The following is a 25,802-nucleotide window of genomic DNA, read 5'->3' as shown; positions in this document are numbered from 1 at the left end:
CAGGGGAAGTTATTAACATACATGCATGGCTGTCTGCGTAGGGGAAATATAACAGCTGCAAAGTAAGTTAATTAGCAGACATGCAGTGGTTATGTTTTGTTGAGGCCCTTAAGGTATTCCCAAGCCAGAAATATTGCAATAAGAAATGTAAACTCTTATGTATGACAAGTGATGAATTAAACCTTGGCTTTGTTCCTGTTTTGCTCGGGCTATACAGGGTAAAGGATAAAGGTATAGAAAGAAAGGCCACACGATGCTGTCCACGTTGGTAGGGACACCCTCTGAAGAATTAAGGGCATTAAGGGCGACAGGGGCAGGGGCTTTCTAGAATTAACTGCTAAAGGGCTCATTTTGTTGGGGTGTATTAATAGACTTTCTTAAGACTTTGTGCTTTGTGTCCACTTTGTTCACATGGGGAAAAAAAGAAGCCCTGCAAAGAATTCCCCTGCACCGAAGCAGAAGTCAGTTATTAGTATGTGGGACAGGGCAGTGTCTAAAAAAGGGGCTGATGAAGCAGAAAACTAGGAGAGCAGATGCAAGAAGGACTAAGGGGACGAGTGACACAGAGAAAGATCTGGTCCCCGCACTGAGGGGAGAGATGGAGAGGAGTCGCCTAATGGAACAGCGACACAATAAGACAAACAATGGCACTTTCATTTCCTTTCCTGAAGCCTTTATTATCTTGAGTTCATTAAACAGGCAATGTTGTTAACTCTGAAGAACCCAGAACACTGTCTTACTAAATAAGTGTAAATGGCCACAGAGATTTTATCAATGAATGACCCCCTCAACTTGAAATGGTACATAAGTTATATACACAGTACAAAGAGTGACATGTTGTTTGTGTAATAAAGTGTGCCTCTTTCTTTTTGACGGCCGAGTCTGTGGCTGACACTAATTGCTGGCTCTGCTCAGACCCAAAATGGCTCCAGCAGAGCAAGAGGCTGCCCAGCACAAACCCTGCTATTAAGGTCATATTAGTTGTTAATTGTTAAGTTGCACTAGAATTCCTGTTCATTTGCCAATTTGTGATGCCAAGTTCACCCAGCCTTCAAATGCAGCAGGCACTTGGTTCCAGACATCCAGTGAAAGTGACATTTCTTGTGTATTCTTGATTTGAATGTCAGGAATTTGATTGTTTAGGAAATTACACCTACCTGTTTTTTTCTCTCTCTCTCTCTCTCTCTCTCACTCTCTCTCTCTCTCTCTCTCTATCTCTCTCTCTCTATCTCTCACCGCTACTTAATACTGTGTGGCAAAAAAAAAACTGAAAGGCTTAGGAGAACGCTGTTTGAATCATTCTTTCATCATGCTATACCCGTTGACCTGAGAAAAAGGAGGCAACATTTTAAATTACGAAGACGCAACTCTTCATAATTAACCTTGAAGGAAGTTAAGGACAGCACTTCTTTTTGAAATCTCCACTGGAATTTTTCACAACTTACTCACACTGAAGCTGGAATTCCCTTTCTTCTGAGCATCCAGCAAGGCCAAAGTTAATCACAGTTCATTACACTGATGAGGAAAGAAGTTTTCAAAGCAACAGGTCAGGGGAAAAGAACCTGAAGGTCAACATTGCTATGGATTTGGTGGACCAGTTGTTTCCTACAGAGTAAATGGCAAAATGGTATTGCTTTTTAATAAATGCAATGGGAAGGAGAAAGTCACAGTCTTTCTGTAACTTGTGATTTTGTCTCTAAAAATAGATTTGTTTTGGCAACCTTATGCGCTCACCTGCTTGCAAAACCCTAGCATCCACAGTCAAGTAAAACTACAGGTTCCTATGCTGCTACTAACTTGGTTCAGTCTTGCTTACGAATTCCAGGACAGAAAAATTTGATTTTACAACCCACTGAAGCAGAGTCAATCTTTGACCAGAGGAATGAATCTTTGATGCAGTGTTTTATTTCTTCATTAGCACACTGAGTGATTACTAAAGGCAACCTAGATTGTGAATTTATAAGTTAAAGAAGGTAATGAACAAGAAGGCACACCTGATTATTATGGTTGTAAGCACAAAAGGAATTAAAAACAGGTCACGTGGTGTCAGGAAGCAGTACCAGCACCACTCTTGTGGCAGCGACAAGCATAGCAGGCATTTACATAGAAAAATACTTTTTAATTGTACAACTTACTGGTGCAAGGCATAGAAGCAGGGTCGGTTTCGGCTCTGAAGTATCCTTTATCGCAAGTGCAAGATGTAGATCCTTCACGGACAGAGTAGCTGTGCTGTGGACACTTGGAGCAGCTGGCATCAGTCGACAGGGCTCTGTAATAACCGACTTTACAAGCTAGCAGACAAGAAAGAAAGAAAGAAAGAATTATGCATTATTTATACAGCTTGAATTTATACGTCGTGACATGTTTCTGAACTCAAAGGGAGGAGGTAGACAGCATATTGCATAGGCCGCTCTAACGGCCTTTTTCAAACAAACTGTGTATGTTGACTATAAATTGCTCCTGTGACACTGTTATTATTTAATAGGAAATCTGCAACTCAAACATTAGTGTAGGAGTACTGGGAATGTCTATCTCAGCCAGGATTTGATTGCTTAATATTTTATTATTAGGCTAATTTTCTCCAAAATGATAATCTCAGGAATGTTGTTATCAGGAAATGCAAACTGGTCTTAAGTACAACATACAGTCCTTTATTACATTTTCACAACACTAGTCATTCAAAATGTATATATATATATATATATATATATATATATATATATATATATATATATATATATATATATATATATATAAAACATGTTAAAGTATAGTGTATTAAATGAAATAGTTTCATTTATTTGTTTTCAGTACTATTAAGTTGTAACATGCATGACACATTTATGACTTCAGATATTTCGATAGCCCATAATTAAATTAGGTTTCAAATTTCAAGGTGTTTTTTTTTTTTTTTTTTGGCTTAAGCTCTACAGCCTTCAGGGGTTTTTCTTTTCTTAGTTTTTTCATCCAGATAGGAAGAAAGGCAAAGTGAGGGAAAAATCTGTCCTCTGCAGTTCAGAAGAAGAAAAAAAGAAAAAAAAGTAGCCAGATGCAGTGTGAAACAAGCTGCCAGTTGAGTAAGATCTGTGTGTCAAGCTGCACAATCGCAGAGCGTATAGCTGCAAGGGCTGCCAAACATGGATATTTCTGATGTCTGCGATGCAAGGGCTGAGGTTTAAGATTTTTGGGGGGGGGGAATCAAAAAACACTCTTGCTAATTTGGCTTTTCAGACATTTTCTGAAACTGAACACTGTATAAATAATGATCGGTAAATTATGACTTGTCAAAAGCTGTTGGAATGTCATTCAGATACTGGAGCTTGCAGATCAGCGAATGCAGGGCTGCCAACACAAGAGCATAGCTTAATGCTATCATTATGACCAGCATACAATACTCAATGAAAAACATATGTGTACGTTTATACAGTGCCTTACAATGGAACTACCATTTTCTGAGCTCTTACTATTATATTACAGAGACATTTTGTTTTCTGATTTTTCCTCAATGGAACGTGAAAGCAAATCCTGAATGCACTGCAAACAATTAAAAAAAGAGTACTCAAAAGCTACAGAGCCCTTCTTTTTATTGGATGCAGTGGACCAGACTTTAGGTTTTAGCTAATACTGCTCTGCCAGTAAGAGGATTAACCCAAATGTGCAACACCAGCTACAAGCTGGCTTCCTTGGGTCTTCTCAATAATCTTAAAGTTCTGACCGTAAACTCATTTTCCTTGGTTTATCCAGGGCTATAAGAGTTTAAGCTTTTTTTTTTTTTTGCTTTATAATCTCCTCCTAATTTATTATAGAGGGGGAGGATCCGAAAGTTGTAGATTTTTTCATCTAATGGGGGTGGGGGAGACTGTATATCCTGCACCCCCCTGACAATACCCCCCCCCCCCCCCCCCCCCCCCCCCCAAAAAAAAAAAACAGACCTTTTATTCTAAATATACTGGGCTGTGACCTTTTTGGGAGTGTCTTTATTGTGCCAAACAGTCTCTCACTGTTTCGATAATTTATTTTGCCAGGAGAACTGTGTGCAAGTTAATTGTGGTCTCTGATTGTCCAGGCAGGCCCCTTTGATTATCTATCTGTCCCACAGTATGGAGAACTCAGAGAAGCTGTGGGATTGTACAGCTGTTCATGGGTCTAAAATGTTCAGCCAGGCTTAATAATGGTCCAGCTGTCCCAGTGGCAAGTACTTTTGACCAAAAACATCGTCCCCCCTGGTCCCTCTTGTCAAGAATACAACAGGCACACCAGTGACCACGCTAATACCTGTGGGACAATGCCTTCATGGGTCGTTGACAATGTAAGAACAAATGGTTTTTAATGGAAGTGTGAGGAGGGGGTTGATTCTGGATTGAACTGATGATTTCCTTTGAAAATTAAGCCATTCTGGCTGGGAGTAATTACTTTCTTCTTTAATGCTATTCAGGGCAATTAATCCAACTCTCTTTGGCAACAAAAGGGACAATGTATTTTTTTTAAGCTTTGTTACAACATTTCCCAAAATGTATTCATTTCCCTTTTGGGTGACATTTGGAGAAACAATAAATAAATACATTTTTTCCTCACGTCTGGCAAAGATTACTACATCCAAGAGGCATTTTGAAAAGCCTTTCAACACTTATCCCCCTGAAATTCATAAAATACATAATCAAATACTCTTTTCTTTACGTCTGTTTTGAAAAAAGAAAACGTACCAATTTATCAGACTTTATTTACCTGACTAAAAAATGAATTCTCTTGTGTGCGAATACACACACACATATCAGTGCAACAATCGTGACCAGTCACATGCAGTGCTCGCACAGAATATAAAAAAATGCTTATGCGAAACTACCAGGACCGTCAATGGATTGTTTGACACTTTCTTTTGTATCTATACGTCTGATACATGTACTCCTCTCTAAGCCGGTAAAATAAATGATTTCTATCCCAAAGCCCCTGTGAGGCTCCCAGGGTTATCCCTCATCTCCTGAATCTTAACAGATTTAAAAAAAAAAAAAAATCATTCAACTCCTAAATTAAGATGAAGGATCTGATAGGCCACAATAGCTGCCAACAAAGGCTGATTTTGTTTTATCTTAAGATACCCACAAGGAAAAATACAAAGCTACCAGGCACTTCCTAGTGAAATATTATATGTATATATATATATATATATATATATATATATATATATATATATATATATATATAAAAACATGCCCTGGACTCTGTTTATAAGACAATGCTATCAATGCCTATACACAAGTGATTGCTGGTAAAGTGAGCATGATATCTCCAAGGGTGGGTGTCTGGGCAGTAAAAGCATGTTTCTGTGAAAACCTGAAACTAACGTGGTTCAGGTTGATTCACCAGTCAGGTTTGTAGTGACAGCACTGCCGGCAGGCTGTGGGGAATCCAGTGTCAGTTATGATAGTTTTACTTATTATCAACCTTCAACGAGGAAAATAAATAAATAAATAAATAAATAAATAAACAAACAAACACTTTAAGCGTCAAATTTAGATGTGAGATCAAAGAAAAATGAGAGCAGTCAAATAAACCAAATGACTCCTGACATCAACTGGCATACCAAATGGCCTAGTTAAATGTGTTAATAATAATAATAATAATAATAATAATAATAATAATAATAATATAATAATATTATTATTATTATTATTATTATTATTATTATTATTATTATTATTTATTTATTAATAATAATAATAATAATAATAATAATAATGTATTTCAGTAATGCTAAACCTGTATTCACTTTGCAGAAGACATTCCAGAACCTTGTCAGATTTAATAAAGGCCTGGTGGTTTTTGCTAATCTGGGGTTTGAAAGGCAAGTTCACAGCATTGATGCATGCCAAAAACATAGAATAATTGCATCTCAGGCCAGCTCATTGGCAAAGCATGTAAAATGCTAGCTACGCTACACCAAACTGACGAACACTTGATTACTTGTGGCATTTCAAAAAAGAACCACTCTGCTTTCCAGCCTGGATCTGTCAAATGTTTTTTTTATTTTTTTATTTTTTTTAAATACTAAATCTCAATGAAATGCTAAAGCGATTCACATTTACAAAATCCACCAACCTATGTTTATAAAAACACCAAACTCTAAAACAAATCCCAAGCAATGGTTAATGTGCTTCCTGCTACTTGAACAACTAATTTGTGAAGGAAGAGTTATCAATTTCACACCTTAAGGTGAGGAAGGCCATGCATGCAATGGAGTCGGAAGAGCTTGCAGGTAAATTCCTGAACCCTTTCTGCTCCAGCTGATTTGCACTGAAGACTGACACAGAACTGATGACAATAGACAGCAAATATAGTTAACAAATCAGTCAAGAGAGGTGTATTCGATGTATCAGCCTAGTTGTTGAGGTCAATATAAAAAAAAAAAAAAAAGTTAATCTGAGGATTATCCATTTACATCAAGAGGTGTAAATTTTAAATAAAAAAAATAATAAAAACAGCAACCATGTAACCATCCTCACTTTGCACTGTGTGAGGTACTAGACCTATTGAAACTATCAACCTCTCAAAATGATTCAAGGAGTTTTCAATAAAGATCTGAACTGGTCTTAAATAATGAGTTGCTGCTGTTGAGGGCGATTCTCACGGCCTGGTATTAAATCAGAATCAGTTGCATAAGAATGCCCCTTCTCCAATGAGAATAGAGGAATAGTCTGTACGAGGGCGGGGCATCTTCTCTTATCAAGGGCTGCCTCTTAAAGTAAGATACAATTAGTGATTCATAAGGGCTCAGTTATAACACGACACGGCACTCATGACTGCTTGCAAATGGTAGGTGACAAAAAAGCACTTCTCTGCCATTCCTTTTTGTAAGAACAAACCACCAACTGGTTACTAAAACAAAATCTACACTTATCTTCTAGATGTCGTCTGGAATTAAAATGTATTTAAAAAAACCAAAAAAAAAACCCCAAAAAAACCCACATCTGCCCGTAAACAGAGCAGAATCCAGAATTTTCTGTTATTGCTGGTGCCAAAGAAGTTATCCTGTTCCCATTCACACGTATTCACGGTTGTTCCCATCCTGAATGGGTAATATTTAAATTTAATTGACTGAAACTATTAACACAGTGATATCACAAAGATTGCTATTGTCCCCCTGAAAGGCTGGCACTGAGAAGCGTTGCGGTATCAGTAGCAGGGCTAACCTTACATGCCATGAAACAAACAGAATGATCTTTGTGTTTTAATGTGTTACTCCAGGGGGTGGGCAGAGTATTCCAGCCTTGCATCAGTGCCAAGTTCACAGGGCGGTGCCCGTTACCTGCTTTCAACCAACAGGGCCGCAGGTAGCACTTTCAACAAGCCTTTGTAGCTGGACAGGGGGCTGCTAAACAAATGAATGAATTTCGAAAACAATGGTGACGGAGCTCAGTATCCTGCATGGGAGGTTCATGAATTCAAGAGGGAAAATTATGCAAGATTCCATTCCAAGTGCCTCAGCTGGCTTTTCAAACTATTCATAACAATAGCTTTGTTGTACCTGTTTACAATACAAGTCCCTCTTATCTCTGGGCTTGAATAGAAATCTGGTGTTCGCTCTGATAAGACCAGGCCACCTATTCAACACAAGCGAAACACATCGGCCTCCGTCAAAACTTGTAGCTGCTGTGATCACAAGCCGATTACAGATAATATCCTAAAGTTAGCATGCATACCTTTCCCTGATCTGGGTGGCTTTGGGCATGTGAGCTGGGGGGGGGGGGGGGGGGGGGGGGTGACTCGGGGTTGCAATGCATAGACCAAGGAGGGTTATTTGTCTGCTACACTTTCTAAAACCTTTTCAGAAAAACTAGTAGGGCATATCTGAATGGTTTGCAGTTGCTTCTTAATGTAGACAAATTTCAACTAGCGCCTTCCATCAGTGTACTTTTTTAACCAAATGATTTATACATTTTAAAAACTCACCCACCGCTACGAGATCTTTTCACACGCTATTCCTTCAATATTTTAAAAGGCCATACTGGCTGAAAAGACATCAACTGAACAAAGGCTTCCATAAAACTGAAGTGTCACTTCGGTGAGCTAACAAAGGCTTGCCATAAGAACGAGCAATAATTAGAAAGGAAAGCTGGAGAAGTTGGCGATCTCCCATGCAATTCTTCATGTTTGTGGATTGCAGGACATGTGTGACAGTGATGCAAAACATCTTCCATAGGCAACTCCCCTGCCAATGACACCAATAAAGAACATTATTTGCATCTTGAACAGCACTTAAACCTCTCTGATGCACACATTCACACACACACACACACACACACACATATAAACACACCTCAGCTTTAATTCTTCTTCAGCAGTTCACTGACTGAAAAGGATTAAAGATATTATTCACCTTTGCACCACAGTTAAAGTAATCTGGAGCTATACTTGTATTGTGAGTAAAGAGATCTACCCATTTGATAAGGGAAGGGAAAAGGAAGGGCAATGTTCAGGAACTGAGTCCCTCCTCCCCCCAACACACACACATACACACACACACACACAGGATCTGCAGCTACATATCCATGCCAATTTACTGTGTGCCATAATGACTCAGATTCTATGCGGAATACAGGCTGCAACTGTAAAAAGTCAGCAGTATTGTATATGAGAACATGGTCCCTGTTTTTAACTGTGCTGAAAAAATGATAATCACCCTTCATACAATTACAACTGTTTCCTATCTACTCTTCAGTTTCATTTCATTTTATATTGCAATGCCCCTTTCACTTGTGCCAGTGTCAAAAAAGACCTCTTTGTGCAATATGTATGTAATTCTGCTGTTTATCTACTGTATATCATTGACAGTTTAAAAGGAAATCCGGTTATTGCACTTTGACCGGTGAAGGCGCTATGCTGCAACAATACTGTATTTTACATTACTCATCTCAAAGCCGAGATCCATCCGAATGAATGAAAATAAGCATATCTTGCAACACTAATAAAAACAACAACAATAATCTAGACAAGAAACACAATTTCCAAAGTTTTATAGCCACACAGCACAAATGTCTAACTTATGTAGGTTACAAAAATGTATCATACATGGATTTGTTTTTCTTAGCTAACCTGTTAAATTTACTAGGAAATATTTAAAGTCATTGGTTTATAAATTACCGGCTCTATTCAAATCATTGGTGAGAAAATGTAAAAATGGACACGTTCAACTTGTACGTCAATGCAATTTTCTCTTAATGAGTGCTTTGACACTGGAAACCACTATATATTGATTTCTCATAAAGAGGGGTTATGACTTACAAGGCAATTGTTGTATAAGGATACCCTGGTAAGCGTCCTCCTCTAACCTTCATCATCTCTACAAGATCAAATGCCTTCTTTGAAAAGCTGTTGGATTTGTATTCATAGCCGTACTTCACTTTCAGTAAAGTGATGGGCTAGTTGTTAATTGGAAATTCCGAGGATCTAGGATGAATGAGCTCATTCTTTGATGATCTGATGCTCTTTAAACGATGAAAAAAAAAAAAAAAAAAAAAAAATTAAATAAAAGACAATCTTAGCGCAATTGTCTTGATGACTACAAATGAAACAGATTCCAGAGTTTCTAAGCCTTTTACTTTATTTTGTACATAATGCCAAGATTAACTTATGATTGCATTACAAAAGATAAAGGATGCAATATCATAAAGCAGTATTACTCTCCAGCTGAATTAATTGCAAATTAGACCTTCAACTGCAATAGTGCATTTTACATTTAGCACTGTGCAAACTGTTTAAGTAATTGCTTTACCCCACCAGATAAATTTCAATGCCATAAGCCAGAAATAATTGTCTGTATATCATATTTACTGAAGTAAGTTATGCAGCCTGTCTGAGTAAGGTCCCTCAGATTAAAGTCTTTTCTTATTAAAATGTGCATCCAGCTGAAATGTTAGCTGATCAGATTAGTCTTCTTTTTTCTTTCTTTTTCTTTAAATTGGGAGTCTGATTTACAGCAAAGCCTTTGATTCTTTGGGGATTTCGAGGTGTAAAAGACCACCTACAGCCTATTCGGATTTTGTCAGCTTTCATAAAATCAAGGCAATGAAACAGAACCACTTGTTAAATATTTTGCAATCAGTGTACGTCGCAAATGAAGTAATGGTCTGCAGACAGGGTTCTAATACAAATGGGCTTCTCTGTATTGAAATAATTGCAAAAGCAGGCAAAATAGAAACATGAATACAGGTATATTTCTCTTCTGTGGATTTGCAGTTGAAATAAAAAAAAATAAAATGAAAAAATGTTTCCCAGATCTTAATCTTGTTTTTTGCATGCATATTTCCAAGGGAGATGACAAGCAAATAAATCCGGGAAGAAGACACGGCATATAACAGAACGACGTTTCTAGCAAGCTGACGTTGCTGTTGTTTTTAAAGGATTTTTCCTGTTCCTAGGTTTACATTCATAGAATGTTTTTCCTCTTACCCTAATCATCTCTATAAGCAAAAGAATGACCCTGTCCTTTTGTGGCTGTCGTTTCCTTTTAAGTAATTTCCGAATGAACTACCCCAGCCTTTCCTTGGATTAGCACTTTGCAGCTAGATCAAGCTGTCTGTGTAGCCCGCTGCTACTGACAATATCTTTCTGCTCATTGGCCCAGCTGTCAGAACCTTCCTGGAGCTCCCAAACCAACTAAAACCAGAATACAACGCGAGAGAGAGAAAAAATGGTATTGAGTCAGGGCTTTTGAGATGCTAATTTGCTTAGTGACTGCTTTAATCACTCTCTCAGTCTGGCTTCAAAGGATAGCCCTTTTCATAGTGGGAATGCAGTTTTTTTTTTTTTTTGACAGAATAGTGCACTGATTCCCAGAGCAGGCAGAACTCAAGACATCAGCTTCAGCAACAGATACTACATGGAGCACATTCAATTAGAAAAATGAGAATGAAGACCCGGGAGAAATGGAAACCGACAGGTTACTTTCTTTAGGGGTAGCACTATTGTCACAGTTTGACAGGGATAGTAATTGTTAAACGTGCACCGTTGACAGAAAAAAAAAAAACATCTATTGTTATTAATGGGTTGAGTTTAGTGTATTAGTAGGACATTCAACTGTGGTAAACCAATTAAGGGAAAGGTTAGTTAGGAATTTCTGTAGAGACTAGGAAAAGAAATAGAGATCGCTACAGCCGAACAAGTTAAAAATAGCTCTACGCTTTTCTGGCAGACTACCCAAAGCATAACATATCCGCAGTTAAACATATTGGTCACACTGTAAAACAGGCGTCTGCTCAGGATGAATGAATGTCAGGGGGAGAGTTTAATGTGAAAAGTGTGGAACACCGTGATTGATGCTTGGTATTAATTCAATACGACATCTCCTGTTCACTCAAGCGTAGTTACATTTGAGTTACTAACAGACATTAGAATGTGTGAGGTACAGACATTCCACTTCTCAGCACATTCAAATTCCCTAAAATGGCACAGGGTTTTGAAGTTGAGTTTAGATGGCAGTTAGGAGTGCAGAGGTACACTAAATATGATTTTGTTTTACACAGATCTCTTGGTTTAACGATGTATTCATAATTTCCAATGCAAACCCAGTTTTTGATAACTATATATAAAATAATACATAATTCCTGTAGGAAAGTTAACTAGGCATATTAACTCTGGTATACTGTTTAGATATTTTCTTTTGTAGTTCTGTTTCTGGCCCTTTGCCTAAATCACACTCTGGGCAATTATCTAGTTGAAGAGACGTGTAGATTAGTGACTCAAAATCCAGATGAAGCAATACCAATTAATTACCGACATTAGCATTCATTATACAATCTGCACTACAGCAATAATAATCGGATTATTCAATTAAATTTTATAGGCACTTCCTTCTAATTGACAATCTCCTGACCATTGTTCAAAGTAGCTGCTGTGACAATGAAAGTACAAGAAGACATAGTGTAACTGGTTTGGTATGTGCAGTCATCTATATAAATATTATCAGTAAGTCGGACTCATTTTTCAAATGCAGTCCGTGTTGTTGCCATTGGCGGCTCACTTTAACCTTCACAGGTGCACCTACAGGTAACTTTTTCGATTCACCAAAATGGTAAATAAATCAGTTTTCCGTTAACCCTTTGATCTCTGAGAAGTGAGCCACACTAAGAACCAACGGAGCCACACGAGAACGAGACAAATGCTGAACAGCGGGGGGGGGGGGTGCTCCCATCAAAGCAGCTCTTGCCACTTGAGAGGACAGCTTCTGGGGAGAAAGCAGCGGAAGCAGGTTAAAAGGCCGTGGACTCACGAGGTAAAGGACATATGAAGAAAATGAGACAGGGGCCTGGAAATATGTGCGTCCCTACTGCTCAGTGATGCACATTTCCCACGTCCCCACAGCTCAGTGCTTTTTCAAGGAACAAGACGCAATAGTACTGTATCCTGCGTTAGAAAGACTTGGATGGTTATAAGTGCATAAGCACCTTAAAGCTCTGACAACATTCCAGATATGAATTATGTATATTTTCAGTTTTTATAAAAGGGGCTCCCTTATAGGGCCTATAGCTGGACCCTAGCTTTCCATTTGCTATAAGGACCATTTGTCCAAAGCTGTAATTAAGGTTAACCAGACCATTTGCTTGCACGAGACCAACAATGAACAGGAGGGCCTAGTGTGGGGGATACGAATGTGTTTGACTTACATTCAACACAGACAAATGGGATGATATGGTACATTTAAATAAACAGCTACAGTACAGTGCAGTGCATCGTGCAGACAAAAAATAAATAAAAAAATTACAACAATACAGGCAAATCCCACATGCAGGAAAAATTGTGGAGCATCTTTTCTGAATTTATTTATTGAATTGCTATATAAAATACTGAGTGAAATGCAACCAGATTAAATTGCAGTCTGGCTTTATCTATTCCCCCTGCCCTGTTCTTCTGAAAGGTCATAAACCTACAATATGCATAACTTTCCTGTCAATTCCTCAAACATAGCAATCCATCAAAAACTGACTTGAATGAATGTTGTTACAATCCTGTCAGCGTCGTTCAGGATGCAACTGGTCTGAGACAGAAAAACAGATGTGTGAATGCAAAATGCAACATCTACATGCATTCAAACTCTACTCTGGGGATGGTGGCAGTCGCTGGCAATGGGATGCAGCCCGTAATATGCATCTCTTAAACAAAGCAGTTTAATCAGACCAGAATAAATTTGCATGAAATCCAAATCACTAGACCCTGCATAAACAAAACCGTTTTCCAAAGGAAGCTTGTATCTTCATTGTGAAAGTGGATAGGGGCGTGCTAGTTTGAATGCGGGTTTATACAGCAGATGCAAATGAGGAATCTGCTCGGAATGAAGGGCAAAACTTTTCCAGACAGCTGACAATCCCCATTCAGAGGGAGAGAGTCTCATAACCAGCAACACAGGGATTGTGATGGGAATCAACATACTCTGTTCCCATGGAGCTACAACAGGGTTTGAATATTCATAACAAGGCACATTTTAGCAAGGGGCGCCTATTGTTTCAGAGTAAGAAAAGAGGATGGGATTTCACCTGCTCACCGAAAACAAAAAGAAAAACACAGGGATCGTGAGCATATATATATATATATTTATATATATATATATATATATATATATATATATATATATATATATATATATATATAGATAGATAGATAGATAGATAGATAGATAGATAGATAGATAGATATATAAGAATGGCACAATTGGATATTGGTATACACAGGATAAATAATATTCCACATAAAGCACAATAAAATGCAAAAGGGATCAAGGGGAAAAAGCATGATTTTGGTCATGCTTATCAAGGTACTTAATGTGGCATCCGGCTCATTGTAATATAACAATAGCCAAATTGTTTTGCTGTTTTGATTCAAATAAACCCATCAGCAGATTTAAACTTGGACATATAAAACAAAACATACTAATATGGCAAATAATGTGTAATGCATGTCATATATGTTATATAACCCCAGAGACAAATGCTCCACAGATACTGATATGGGTATGAATATGTCAGTCTGGGTGTGGTATGTATGCAAACACATGTATGGCTTCTAAAAGCCATGAAAACATTGTTCTTAATGGTCCATTCACAGGTGCTTTCATTCTGTAATGGTTTGTGAGCATTAAGTGTGAAATTATTTTCCTGCACTGTGTATAATATTTTCAAGGATCCTGGGCCTGGGTGCCCTGGTTAATTACACTGGATTCTTCCTTTCAAGCTCAAAGGACCATCAGCTCTACAGTCTCCATAAAACTTTGGGCATCAAAAAAAGTATACTAGCAGGGAACCTTAATTAAACTCTGTTCTCCTCTGATAAAAATGAATGGCTCTTCTCGGTGATCACAGTCATGCTTCAAAGCACAGGAGATAAAAGCTATCACATCATTTGAGTGATTATTTCATAGGGAAGCAGTTATCAAAAAAACAAAACAGGCCGAGGAGAAACCCCAAACATGAAAGGACTATGGAAATGATGTCTGTTTAAACATTGTTTTAACCGGCTTTGTGCCGCACTCCAAAAACAAACACAGCTTATATGCTGATGATGTCTGTTGCAACATCTCGTACTGGAAGATATCGCTCCAGACTGGCAGTTAAAGTCATACCCATCTATGACCCGTTTTTTTTACTCTTAACAAACCACTCAATAGGTTTAGAACACTCTTCAGTGACTCGTTAGTTTTGTTAAGGGACACCATTTCTCGTGGGGTTGGGGGGACCACTTTGGTTGCAGCTGCCTTGGACAATGGTGTCTGCCACCTCGAACAAGCTGACATGCCTCCCAGTTCTTTGCAGCCATTAACACGTCCCGCTGGAGGTGACAACTGCAAGAGGAAGTGCAGTTCTATACCCTGTGGTCCCAGAGACCCCAGCAGATGACCAGCGCTGGAGCAGGCAATAGAAACTCCTCCCCTAGCGGCCCCTTTCTCTCCAGCCAGCCCAGCCTTTGTCAAACCTTGAGATCTTAATCAATCTTCACTCTGAGCTCCTCTGACAGGAGGAAGATGGATGAGGATGTTGGGCACCTTTGACCTTCTCCCGTATTTATCCTGCTAGCGTTCTCTTACGGCCAAACAATAGGGGTGGGACCTATTGATAACGGCTGGAGCTCTGGTCAGTGTTGTTTCAATAGGCTTTGCAGGGACTGGGGCTCCCCGTTGTGATGTCTTGTCACTTCCAGCACATTGAAAGTGAACTGCTCTGTTTGCAGAACCTCTCAACTAGTTGCATATGGAAATATTAAAATAGATAATCATTGCTTTCCAGGCTGGGACAAAAAACATCATTAAACCTCCTGAGCACACATCGCTGAGAGCTCTGGAAATGGGTTGATTTACCAAAGCACTGTACAAGATTACATTGCAGGTCATTCAGGCTATTTCTCATTATGAGTTTTAAATAAACTGGCAAAGTACGAGAAAATTAAATGACAAACTTTGATGTTTTCTATGGTTCTATATGATGATGCACACTGTAGTTGTTTTTTTAAAAACCATGGAGCAATATGTGCTGCACACAATACATGTTTATAATCCCTATCTCTGTAGAGAAAAGCAAGATAAAAGATAAAGCAATGCTATGAACAGTACAAACAGAAACCTGTTTTAAACATCCCAGATAAGGAGAAATGCTTGCATAGTCTTACAATAGAGTTAATGCCACTTAGTAAAACAGTGCATTCCAATTCATGACACAAACTCAAATGCAGTAAGTAACCAAGCTTTGCTGGTATTTTTGTCCCCTTCAGATTAAAGAATCCCATTCAATCTCCATTTGAAAAGAGCTTCTGTCTGCATAACTTACAACCTCACTCAAAGTTCTCTTTGAGACAATGCAGTAAAAAATAAAAAATAGGATGAACCTGGCCAGTGGGATACACTGCGATTGGCTGGTGACATTCGAGAACACATTCTTCAGATGCACTCTGACGCTATCCTGCCATCTGTACTGAAGGAATAGCTCACCAGCAACAAAATATTAACAACCCCTTTTCAATTACAAGGTATTTGTCATGCAATTAGTTTACCAAGGCTGGACACCCCCCAAAAAAGAGCGGTGTGTTCGAGGACCGCCCAGCAGTGCAATAAAACTAATTGATTGCAAGCTTTAGCCCTGATAATACCACAATGCCATAATCAGGATGGGAGTGGAGATGTTATATATCAAATGTAAGGCAATTAGCTGAAGCAATAAGTATATGCTTTAAAAGTGGTCAAGAATCCTTTACAATTCACTGTGAAAACTCACTGTGAAAAGAACCTTTACCACGAAGAAACCCATTTCCCTTCGTCCGAAGAATACCCTGTGTTTTGAACTACAATCATATTTCCAAGCCTACAATATAACTTTAACTTAGACCATCAGCAGTAAGCAACATTTTCTTACAAATGTCTTATTGATTTTCTAAATACCATCAGTATGATAGTATTGTAACATTGCATTTTTTGGCTGTAGCTTTTTTTTTTTTTTTCTGTAAACTAATATAGAATTTGTAAATCACAGTCTAATTGCATTTCTGAAATACAACATTTAATTATTGAATGCAGCTGAATAATACAGAGACTGAAATTAGCAGTAGACCACTGATTAGTTTTAAATTCAGAATTTAAAAAAATAATAATAATCATGATATGCTTTAAATCTAGATCAAGAGTACATTGTAGCTGTTATTTCAACTTTCTTTCTCACCTTACATAAGTGTTCCAGCCCCTCAGGCTAGTAATGTCTTTAGCAAACACAGCAACTGATTAGAACTCTGCACTTTGCATGGATTTGCATGGATTTTTTTTTTCTAATTAACTAAAACCAGACAATAGGTGTCAGCCTACTGTTGCTTGTTGTAAGTTAGCACTTGTTCTGTTAGGATTAGGCAAGCTTAGCACAAGCCACCTTGAGCTGTGTGAATTGTTCATTAGTCTCTGCTGTCTCATTTGTCCCATCCCAAAGGGGCAACTAATTACTGGGCTTTAGTCTATTTAGCCTCATCACAGATTCAATTATATGCGGCCTTCAAACAAATAAAAAAACAAACAAGAAATCAATAATTGGCCAGTGATAAACCCACCTTGGCACTCTCCGTTGCGTTCCTCGTAGCCAGGGTTGCACAGGCAGTTACCGATGGGCACCAGCCACTCCCCGTCCGCGCCACAGTACATTTTCGGCACGTCTTTCTCCTCGGAGTCGTTGACGCAGGAGCCCCGCACTTCCACCAGCGATGACGTGTCGGCACCGGTGATGGTGTCGGGGAACTGCGCCAGGTTGCGCACCGTCAGGGGGCACTTCTTATAAAACACGCGCACTGACACCAGGGCGATGCAAGCCCCCACGTCCTGAAACGCCAAGTAAAAACCCTTCCTGGTCAGTGGCCCCACGCCCCTCACCTCCGTGTTCAGCTTCATGATCCGATCCCCGATGTCCACCTGCGTGAAGCTCTCGTCGGCCGCGATGGTGTCAATCTTCCCGAACTGGTTCTCCCGGATGTAGCGCTCTTTATCGTTGTTGGACTCATAGTAGTAAAGGTTGAATGTCTCTTTGCAAGTCCCGGTGACACCGGGCAGGCTGTTGCAATCCCGGAGAGTGAACTTTATTTCAATATACACTCGCTGGGCTCCCCCGCGGGGGATCCAATCAGTCCGCAGCCAGTTGTTTTGACTCTGTTCCATCACATTGCATACCTGGTACGTGCGAATAGGTATGTTTTTCTCATCCATAATGCTTACTTCCTCCCACTGAAAACCAATAAACATAGGTTAGGTGTTAGACGGGCAGAATAATGAATAACAATACCAAGAACCTAATAACAGCCTTGTGTAAAATAGGCACAAGCCTGTGCATTCAGTGGGCTTAAGCAATGGCTAGAAAAAGTATGTGTGCATGTAATGTAGAATTGAAATCTCTCTTTGTGTTGAAATGTTTTCTTTTGAATTTTTTTTTTGCATATAGATGAGTAAGAGCTCTTAACTTTGGTGTGCTTGTGTTACTGAGAACCCTTGTACTTTGCTTTGTTTTAAACTAATGCATAATGGATGCACCCACTTATTCATTCTAGGGCAATTGTCCTTATTTGCTGAATTCTGGTGTCAAGCAGACAGCATCTTGGTGCTTGCTTAGTGTTACTGGGAATATAAAAATCAGTACCTAGGGAGAGTAAACTGGTAACTTGTCTATCAGAGTAAAACACAACATCTTGTTAGCAAGTAGAAAAGGTTCCTTCCTCTAATTCAAAGCTGTTTGAAAAGGTATTCCCTGTTGGAGAAGCGCCAGCAACTGCAATCTGTCACGTCCATCTCAAAGTCTCACAGAATAGTATCACAATCAGTAAACATTTAAACCAAGGGGTCCGGTTGTATTATTCACACCGAATTGCTAAATAAGCTAGCAAGCTAAGTGTTATATAGCAATTAAACCCCCAAAAAAGGTGCAAAGGGGAATTTTGGATGTTTGTATTATGTGATTTTATATATATATATATATATATATATATATATATATATATATATATTCAATTTATTTAAAAAAAGAGATGACGTAACCTTGGACTGGAACAACCTTTGAAGCCAAGCATTGCATACAGACTATGTACTGTTAAATTAAAAATTGTGCTCACTTCCAGAGTATTAATGAAACCACACTGCTGCAGAAGAGATGCTTCCCAGCTCTAAATTAAACAGGGCCCCAGGTTAAAAACTCCTTTGCATGTCAAAATGGGAATATGCTATTAAATCAAACCCACCGTTTGATTATTTGCTCATTAACCAGTTCTAATAATTTATAATCTGCACTGAGGTCCCCCTGAGGTGAAGTAATAAAAAAAACGAAAGAAAAGAATCTGTCTAAACCAATGCAGTGCAGAATGAAGGGAAGCCTGGCTTTCGCCGAGATAAAGCTGTACCTTTCCCCAATTGTCAGTGAATAAGGGCAATTGCTTGCAATCAGGGATGAATGCGTGCTGTCCACACTGCCAGGGGCCTGTCAATCAATCCCGCCAGGGATAAAGGAGCTCTGGGGACTGCATAGTGTGCACAAGTACAGCACAAACTGGAACTACTGCCAAGTTCAGGGGGGGAACCAACAAAAGGGCCAGACAATGCTCTGTGTTACACATAACTGCTAATTCAAGGCATTCACTATTTATTGTTTAATGCTCTATTTCTTCTGCTCTCTTGTTTGAGTTAAAGATGTAGGATGTCTGGTGTGAGTGGGGGTGATTTTTCCAATCATTAAAAGCAAACGCACAAATGTTTCATAGGGAAATAATAATAATAATAAAAAAAACTGTTTGTTTTAAGCTGTGGGCTGACCTATAACGTAGTTTGCATGCAATACTTTTTTTTCATATTTTAAAAGACATAAGGGTTACACTACTGGTACTAATTACTTTTTAACTATGAACACGGATCACCTATGCCAGTGTGTTCAATCGACGCCCGCCTCAAGGTCTTTTTTGGTTACTGTATTCATTGGGTCTGTAAGCAGAACAGTTGCATACTATATGTTACCTTATCGGGGTTTTCACAGATATACTAATTCGACCTGCCCATACCGCTTTGTTCACCCAGCGCATATTCCTTATCATTTTCTTAATCACTCCTCTGCAATAACAAACTCTCTTCTCCCCTTCTTTTCTCCGCTATGCGATTCTGATTTGCAAATCGCTTTCAGAGAGGCGGTGTAAAGTTTCCCCGACAAATAACTATTCACTTCACGGCCATTGGGGAAACCTGACGCCTTTTATCACAATCTATTTGATCAAATCTAACCACTGCGAAGAGAGCTGCAATTCATATTTAACACTTTAAAATGGTCAAGTACGGTACTTACCCCTCCTTCCGTGGGGCTAGCTACCCATCCAAGCTCCCCTTGCACTGATCTGGAATCCAGCAACGTTACTGTGAAAAATTAAGAAAAAATGAAGGCAAATGGACAGGATAACATTATAACACGTCGTCATGTCATTATTTATGTTTTAAAAATCCATTTAGAAACAGTCTTGTGTGTTGCCAAAAGAATTTCATCATCATCATCATCATCATCATCATCATCATCATAAAAACAACATCACACGGTATATCCGCGTCTTTATTTTTTTTTACTAGAAAGTTACATTTGACAAGAGTTAATTGCCAATATATTCTTTCCGAGGATCGCACGTTAACACAGAATTGTTTAAAAACTGCATGTTTTTTTTTTTTTTTTTTTTTTTCTCCCTCCAAACTACTCATATTGTTGCTCCCGCATTAGCAGATAGAGAAATAGAAATAACAACAGAGGCTATACTGTGCATACATTTTTTAAGGCAACAACGATAATAATAATAATAATAATAATAATAATAATAATAATAATAATAATAATAAATAATAATAATAACAACAACATCAGGTCTCAATGTGCGCAGTATAAATTGGCCTATTGAACTTTCCGTAGGTCTGGAGGCGACAACTTGGAACGGGGACCGAAAACTCCCTTTGAATTGTCTAATTCCTAAAACACTTTTGCATATGAAGAGATTTGTGATTCTGGTGTTAAAACATTGACTAGTTAAAATTAACAACAACAGCAACTTTTCAAAACCAGACTTATTTAAAACAATGAAAACATCTCATCGGGGTTCTTGGAAAGCAGCCAACAGCCTTTATTTTAGCACACGGTTTTCGATCCCAAAATGTATTTGTGGCCGCCTTGGTATTTATTTGCTATGTAATAAGGATTTAAAAGTCTTGGCATATGTAAATCTTTTAAGAAAGGAAAAGACAACGTGATTTGAATGCTGAACGCCAAATTTAGAAGTCTCGGGCATTTTTTCATTGCATGTTGACATTATCTCTTTAGTAAAAAAAAAAAAAAAAAAAAAAAAAAGAAAAAAAGGCTGCGCAACATTTCTTAACTACAGTACATAGTTTTAATACAGAAATACAGTTCTTACTCTGCCTGTCACCTTGCGCAATAATACAAGCACGTTAAAAAGAAGTATTTATTTCAAACGCATAAATAACACGAAACAGCGATGATAGGCTACCCAAGGCTACTTTAATTCAGTTTAAATAGTACTTTGCTGCAATTAATCTATTGCACTTTTAATTAAATTTGCAGTAACACAAATGGAGCCCCGATGGAATACAACCAAATCATATATATATATATATATATATATGATAAGACATTATACTAGATGCGCCAGTTTAGATCTGCAAAACGTGCAAGTTTGATGTCAGTGGAATGCTGATATAATCAAAAAATAAAAAAAAATAAAAATTGGTTAATGATAACTACACCAGTACTGTACTGTGATTGTTGTAAATTGCACACTTGTAGAAAAAACTCAACGCTTCCTATGTGTGGTAAGAGTAGGTTACAAGTTCAGCTGTAGTTTATCATCCGATTCCTATCCATGCTCTGCTAAAAACTGCCGATCGCAAAAATGCCAAGCGCTTGCGGTGATGAAAAGTGATATCCATCTGTACTAATGTCATGAAAAAATAAAGAAAAATGATGCACTTTTGCTTGCATTGGATAATCAAAGAGATATATCAGTGATTAAAACGTGTGGCGTTGAACTTTATCCTTCCGACAACCTGCCCGGAGCTACCACGGTTAGCAGCTGGGATCACGGCCACAGAAATATCAACTCCCTTACCCGAGGTTCTCAAACTCTTAGAAACGACTCTTACCTTCGTTTGGTGGATAGATCCGTGCGGGGCAAACAAATGAAGAAATCCCAAATAGAACACATGTCGTAAAGTATAACATCCAAGCCATAGCTGTCCTTCTGCGTGTGTCTTGCCTTTTCTCTTCGTACTACACAGACCCAGCTCTATGTCTTTCCCAATGGAATAAGTGATTGAAGCTGCAGAGCAGAAAACTGTGGAGACATTGTCAGGGGGCGTTTCTTAACACCGTGACGCGCCTGTCTATCCACCCAAAGCCCAAATAATCATTAACTGGACCCCTCCCCTTGTCTATCAACTCGGTTGCAATAAACATTATAAGCAAGACAATCCAAACCATTTGCAATCATCATAACCGTACTAGAACATGGCTATCTCTTCCTGTGGACACGTGTATTTGTACAGGAGCGCCTTATGTAACGACTCCTTTAATTTGTAGATTACAGTATTGTAGACCGAAACTATAAATTCAATTCAATGGGGTTAATTTTTATTTTTTCAGTTTTTTTTTCTTTTGTGATGTTTTGCGCCGTCAGTTATGTTTTGTACCACATGCTTGATTTTAGATTGTCACAATTCATAGGAGAAATCCAGCCTAAAAAAAAAAACAAAACCAAACAAAACAAAACAAGGTACGTGCATGTGAACACTTCATTTCGTAATATATATATATATATATATATATATATATATAGCTATATATATATATATATATATATATATATATATATATATAGCCATTGCTTTGATGTTGTATTATCAAGTTCCAAACGTCGGACCAGAATATAGCACCTATTGCACGTACAATAGTGTTTATATACAGCGAGTATGAAAATTTAAGACAATTTATGCTAGAATTCAAAGTTTACCACGGGTGGATGGTCACAGTTTACATTCAATGCCATGGGGGATGGTAGCAAGTGAGTACAATGCGTGTGCACGCTGTGATTTGTGTTCAGAGTAAATAATATCATGTGGGGGTATGTTATGAGGTGGTGGGTGTTATACAACTTTATGACTGTAATAAAGTAAGCTATATTTATTGTTTATTAACGCCGTATTGGGCCATATATACATATTTAAATATCAGATGCCAACGGAAAGAGTTAGCAAGCTAGTGACATAATGACATTATGCAGAAAATATGTTTTCCCTTTTATGTTTTAACCTTATTTGTATGTGTTTCTAAGGGCGATGTTTAATAATAATAATAATAATAATAATAATAATAATAATAATAATAAAACGTTACCTGTCACGTGTAGGATTTTTTTTTTTTTTTTTTGTATTTGCCTATTACACGATGTTTTTTTTTTTTTGTTTTTGTTTTTATTTTTTTTTTAAACTCAAATGAACCTTGGTTAAAACAAAGGTCGTTTTTAAAAAGTTCTTTGAACACAGCCGCATTCTTGTTCTTGTTATCATTTGAGTCACAGTATCTTTTATTTGATTTTATTTTTTCCACCACGTCCACCTACACAGGGGGGGGATACACTAAACATAAATGGCACTGGCACAACTTTTAAAGTGGAGGTGCTGAAAGCCATTGAACAAAACTGTGCAACCCCAGCACCCCTAGTTCCAGCGCCGCTGCAGAATATACATGTTGAGTTTAGTTCACTTAGTTCTAGTATTTGCTCAATAAAAACTATTTTAAGCATAATATTAAGGTATTGGCACGTCTAGTTTAATTACCTTCCATGTAATTTTATTTGCCAGTCATGTTTTTTGAAAGCCCACAAATATATGCCAAAGAATATTCTGTAAACTTCAATTTCCACATCTCTGTAGTTGTACAGTTTTAAAATAAAACATTATTATTATATTATTATTATTATTATTATTATTATTATTATTATTATTATTAAAGTTTTATATAAATGCTTATCCTGTTAACATTATACTGATGTTACATTCTGCTTGTATTGTATTAGCCAGAATTAAGTTGTTAGTTTTTGTGAAACTTTAATGTTAAAATCAAGGAGTATAAATAAGCCTTAGTTTTAAATAGTTTGAAAAACTGTTTATTTGGGTTTTAATATTTTTTGTTATCAATTTAGAGGTTTTCATTACACAGGACTAGTACCTAATGTGGCGAATCCTGAAGTTTTTATAAATTTATTTAACTGATACTATACACACTTGACTAAATCTATATAATATATTAATCTATTTATCTATATATATTCTATAATATATATTATATATATATACTCTCTTTAGTTTTGTAAAATAATATCAAATAACTACAAAATGTAGTTTTTGTTTTGCTTATAAAAGTTTCTTGTAAAATATAACTATGATGGATTGCTTGTGTAGTAAAAAAAAATCTAATAGTAAAAATCTAACCAACTTTGTACATTAAATAAATATTAAAACGAACCCCCCTCCAATGCGAAATATACTGTAGTGCTGTCTAAGTCAAGCAAGAGTTGTAGTCATAAATCTGGTTTTGATTTGAAATGTAAACTTTTATGTGTTTCTGCAAGCAATCAACATCATACTGAGAAAAGCAATTACTTGGAATTCATACTTAATGCATATACATTTTGTGATACAATTAAAAAAGGGCTTATACTGTTTGTTATTACTACTTACTACTATTCATGTGGTATTTGTGTATTAGTATTTTTAATTGCATTTGGGTTCTATTTTTATAATACAGGACACTGGTGTATTTGGAGTTTTTGAGTGGCTTTATCATATTTGTATTATTACTGTTGTGGCTAATTTATTTATTTTTTTTAAAGAGGTTCTACAAAACTTTTTTTTTTTCACAGAGTTTAAAAAGTTTTGTGATGTAAAAGTCAGAACTAATGTTTTTAGAATACAAATTTGTAAAGAATACAAAAATTGTAGAAATTCTATTTAATTACAATGTAGCTCTCAGGGGTTCACGGTTAGTAGAAAACTGAAGTTGTATCCATTTGATTACAGGACTAATCCATTTTGCTCCATTGCTCCAGTCTTTGGAGATGTAGACTTGTGAAGAGCTTTTAAATATAACAAATTGTTTTAGATGTTTTTCCCCACTGGAAGGAAATATTCCATCTATCGAATAACAAAAAGCATTAGAAAAAACTTGGTTCAAACGTTGTTATTCTGTAATATTAAAGTATGCAAATAAAAAGATCAGAAAATATAACTATATAAGTGCATATACCATAGAGCTCTAGAAGGTTAGTACATTAAGCATGTTATTGTTTGTTGTTATTTTATTTTATTTTAGTGTTAGTTTTAGGTTTTAGGTTTCTATCCTTTTTAGTAAAAAAAAAAAAGAGAATAAAAAACCCTGAATTTAATCTGAATAGATTAAACGAGCAGGTGACCGTTTATCAATGCTTCTTTGAGGTTGAGTTTTCGACCGTATTGTTGCCATACCATTGCTGTGGCGAAACAGTCCCTGCGTAATTATGAGATCATGCAGCATCTGCTGTATCGCGCCTTTTGCTTACAATTCATTGTCAGTCCAAGTCAAAGAATGAATTCGACTTAAGTGTACGATAGGATGCGCAGCAATAAAGCACACATTAGCTAAAGAGGGGGTAGCAGCACGGCAGAGGCATGCTGGCCAATAGGAGCAGAGATGAGGAGAACATCGACAGCAAAGCCCATGAAGTAGAGGTGCCAAGGGGGGGGTGACCCGCTGCTGGGGGCGGAGACATCGGGGGCGTCGGCCGCATCAAGGCTGTTGTTTTTAGTTATTTGTGTCACCGTTTTGATTGATTACTTTCAGATAATTCCCATTATATCACGTATCTGAGAAATCCCCTTTCGCCTTTTTTGTTTCCCCGAAGCGAGTCGCAGATGGCATCTGCCCACACATCTGCATTGTGTGGCACTCTCACAGAAGCCTCCACTGTTTGTGGAGACGGGCTCAAAAAAACGTAGAGCTTCCAGCATTTCTCAACCACTTTTGCTTTTTTGTTCGGTCTGTTTTGTTTGGTTGTTGTTATCTTATTTGAACTTCTGGCATGTGGGGGTAAGTACCCGAGCCATATAGAATTAGACCCCTAACAGAACAAAGAACCCCAAAGCCCTTGTTAACTGGTTGACATCATGTGGGTTGGTGAGAACCAAACAAAGGAGAGGTTTTGGAGGTTTTAGCAATGAAAAAAAAAAAAATTAGAAC

General features: G+C 37.6%; 1 protein-coding gene across 1 annotated transcript in view; it reads right to left on the bottom strand.

Moving 5' to 3' along the window:
* The window catches only part of LOC121327066 (ephrin type-A receptor 4), a 42,117-nt gene extending 20,248 nt beyond the window's left edge, over positions 1-21,869 (bottom strand). Inside the window, exons 1-4 of the mRNA XM_041270860.1 lie at positions 21,674-21,869; positions 19,824-19,891; positions 17,068-17,731; positions 2,136-2,291 (exon numbers count right to left, since the gene is read on the bottom strand). Of these exons, the coding sequence (XP_041126794.1) occupies positions 2,136-2,291; positions 17,068-17,731; positions 19,824-19,891; positions 21,674-21,761 (976 nt within the window). The 5' untranslated portion in view covers positions 21,762-21,869. The remainder of the gene's footprint in view (positions 1-2,135; positions 2,292-17,067; positions 17,732-19,823; positions 19,892-21,673) is intronic.
* Between the last annotated feature and the right edge of the window lie 3,933 nt (positions 21,870-25,802).

Source organism: Polyodon spathula, chromosome 14 (genome assembly GCF_017654505.1).
Source record: "Polyodon spathula isolate WHYD16114869_AA chromosome 14, ASM1765450v1, whole genome shotgun sequence".
Lineage (NCBI taxonomy): Eukaryota > Metazoa > Chordata > Actinopteri > Acipenseriformes > Polyodontidae > Polyodon > Polyodon spathula.
The sequence above is the reverse complement of the archived record's forward strand: the minus strand, read 5'-3'. Positions and strand labels throughout refer to the sequence as shown.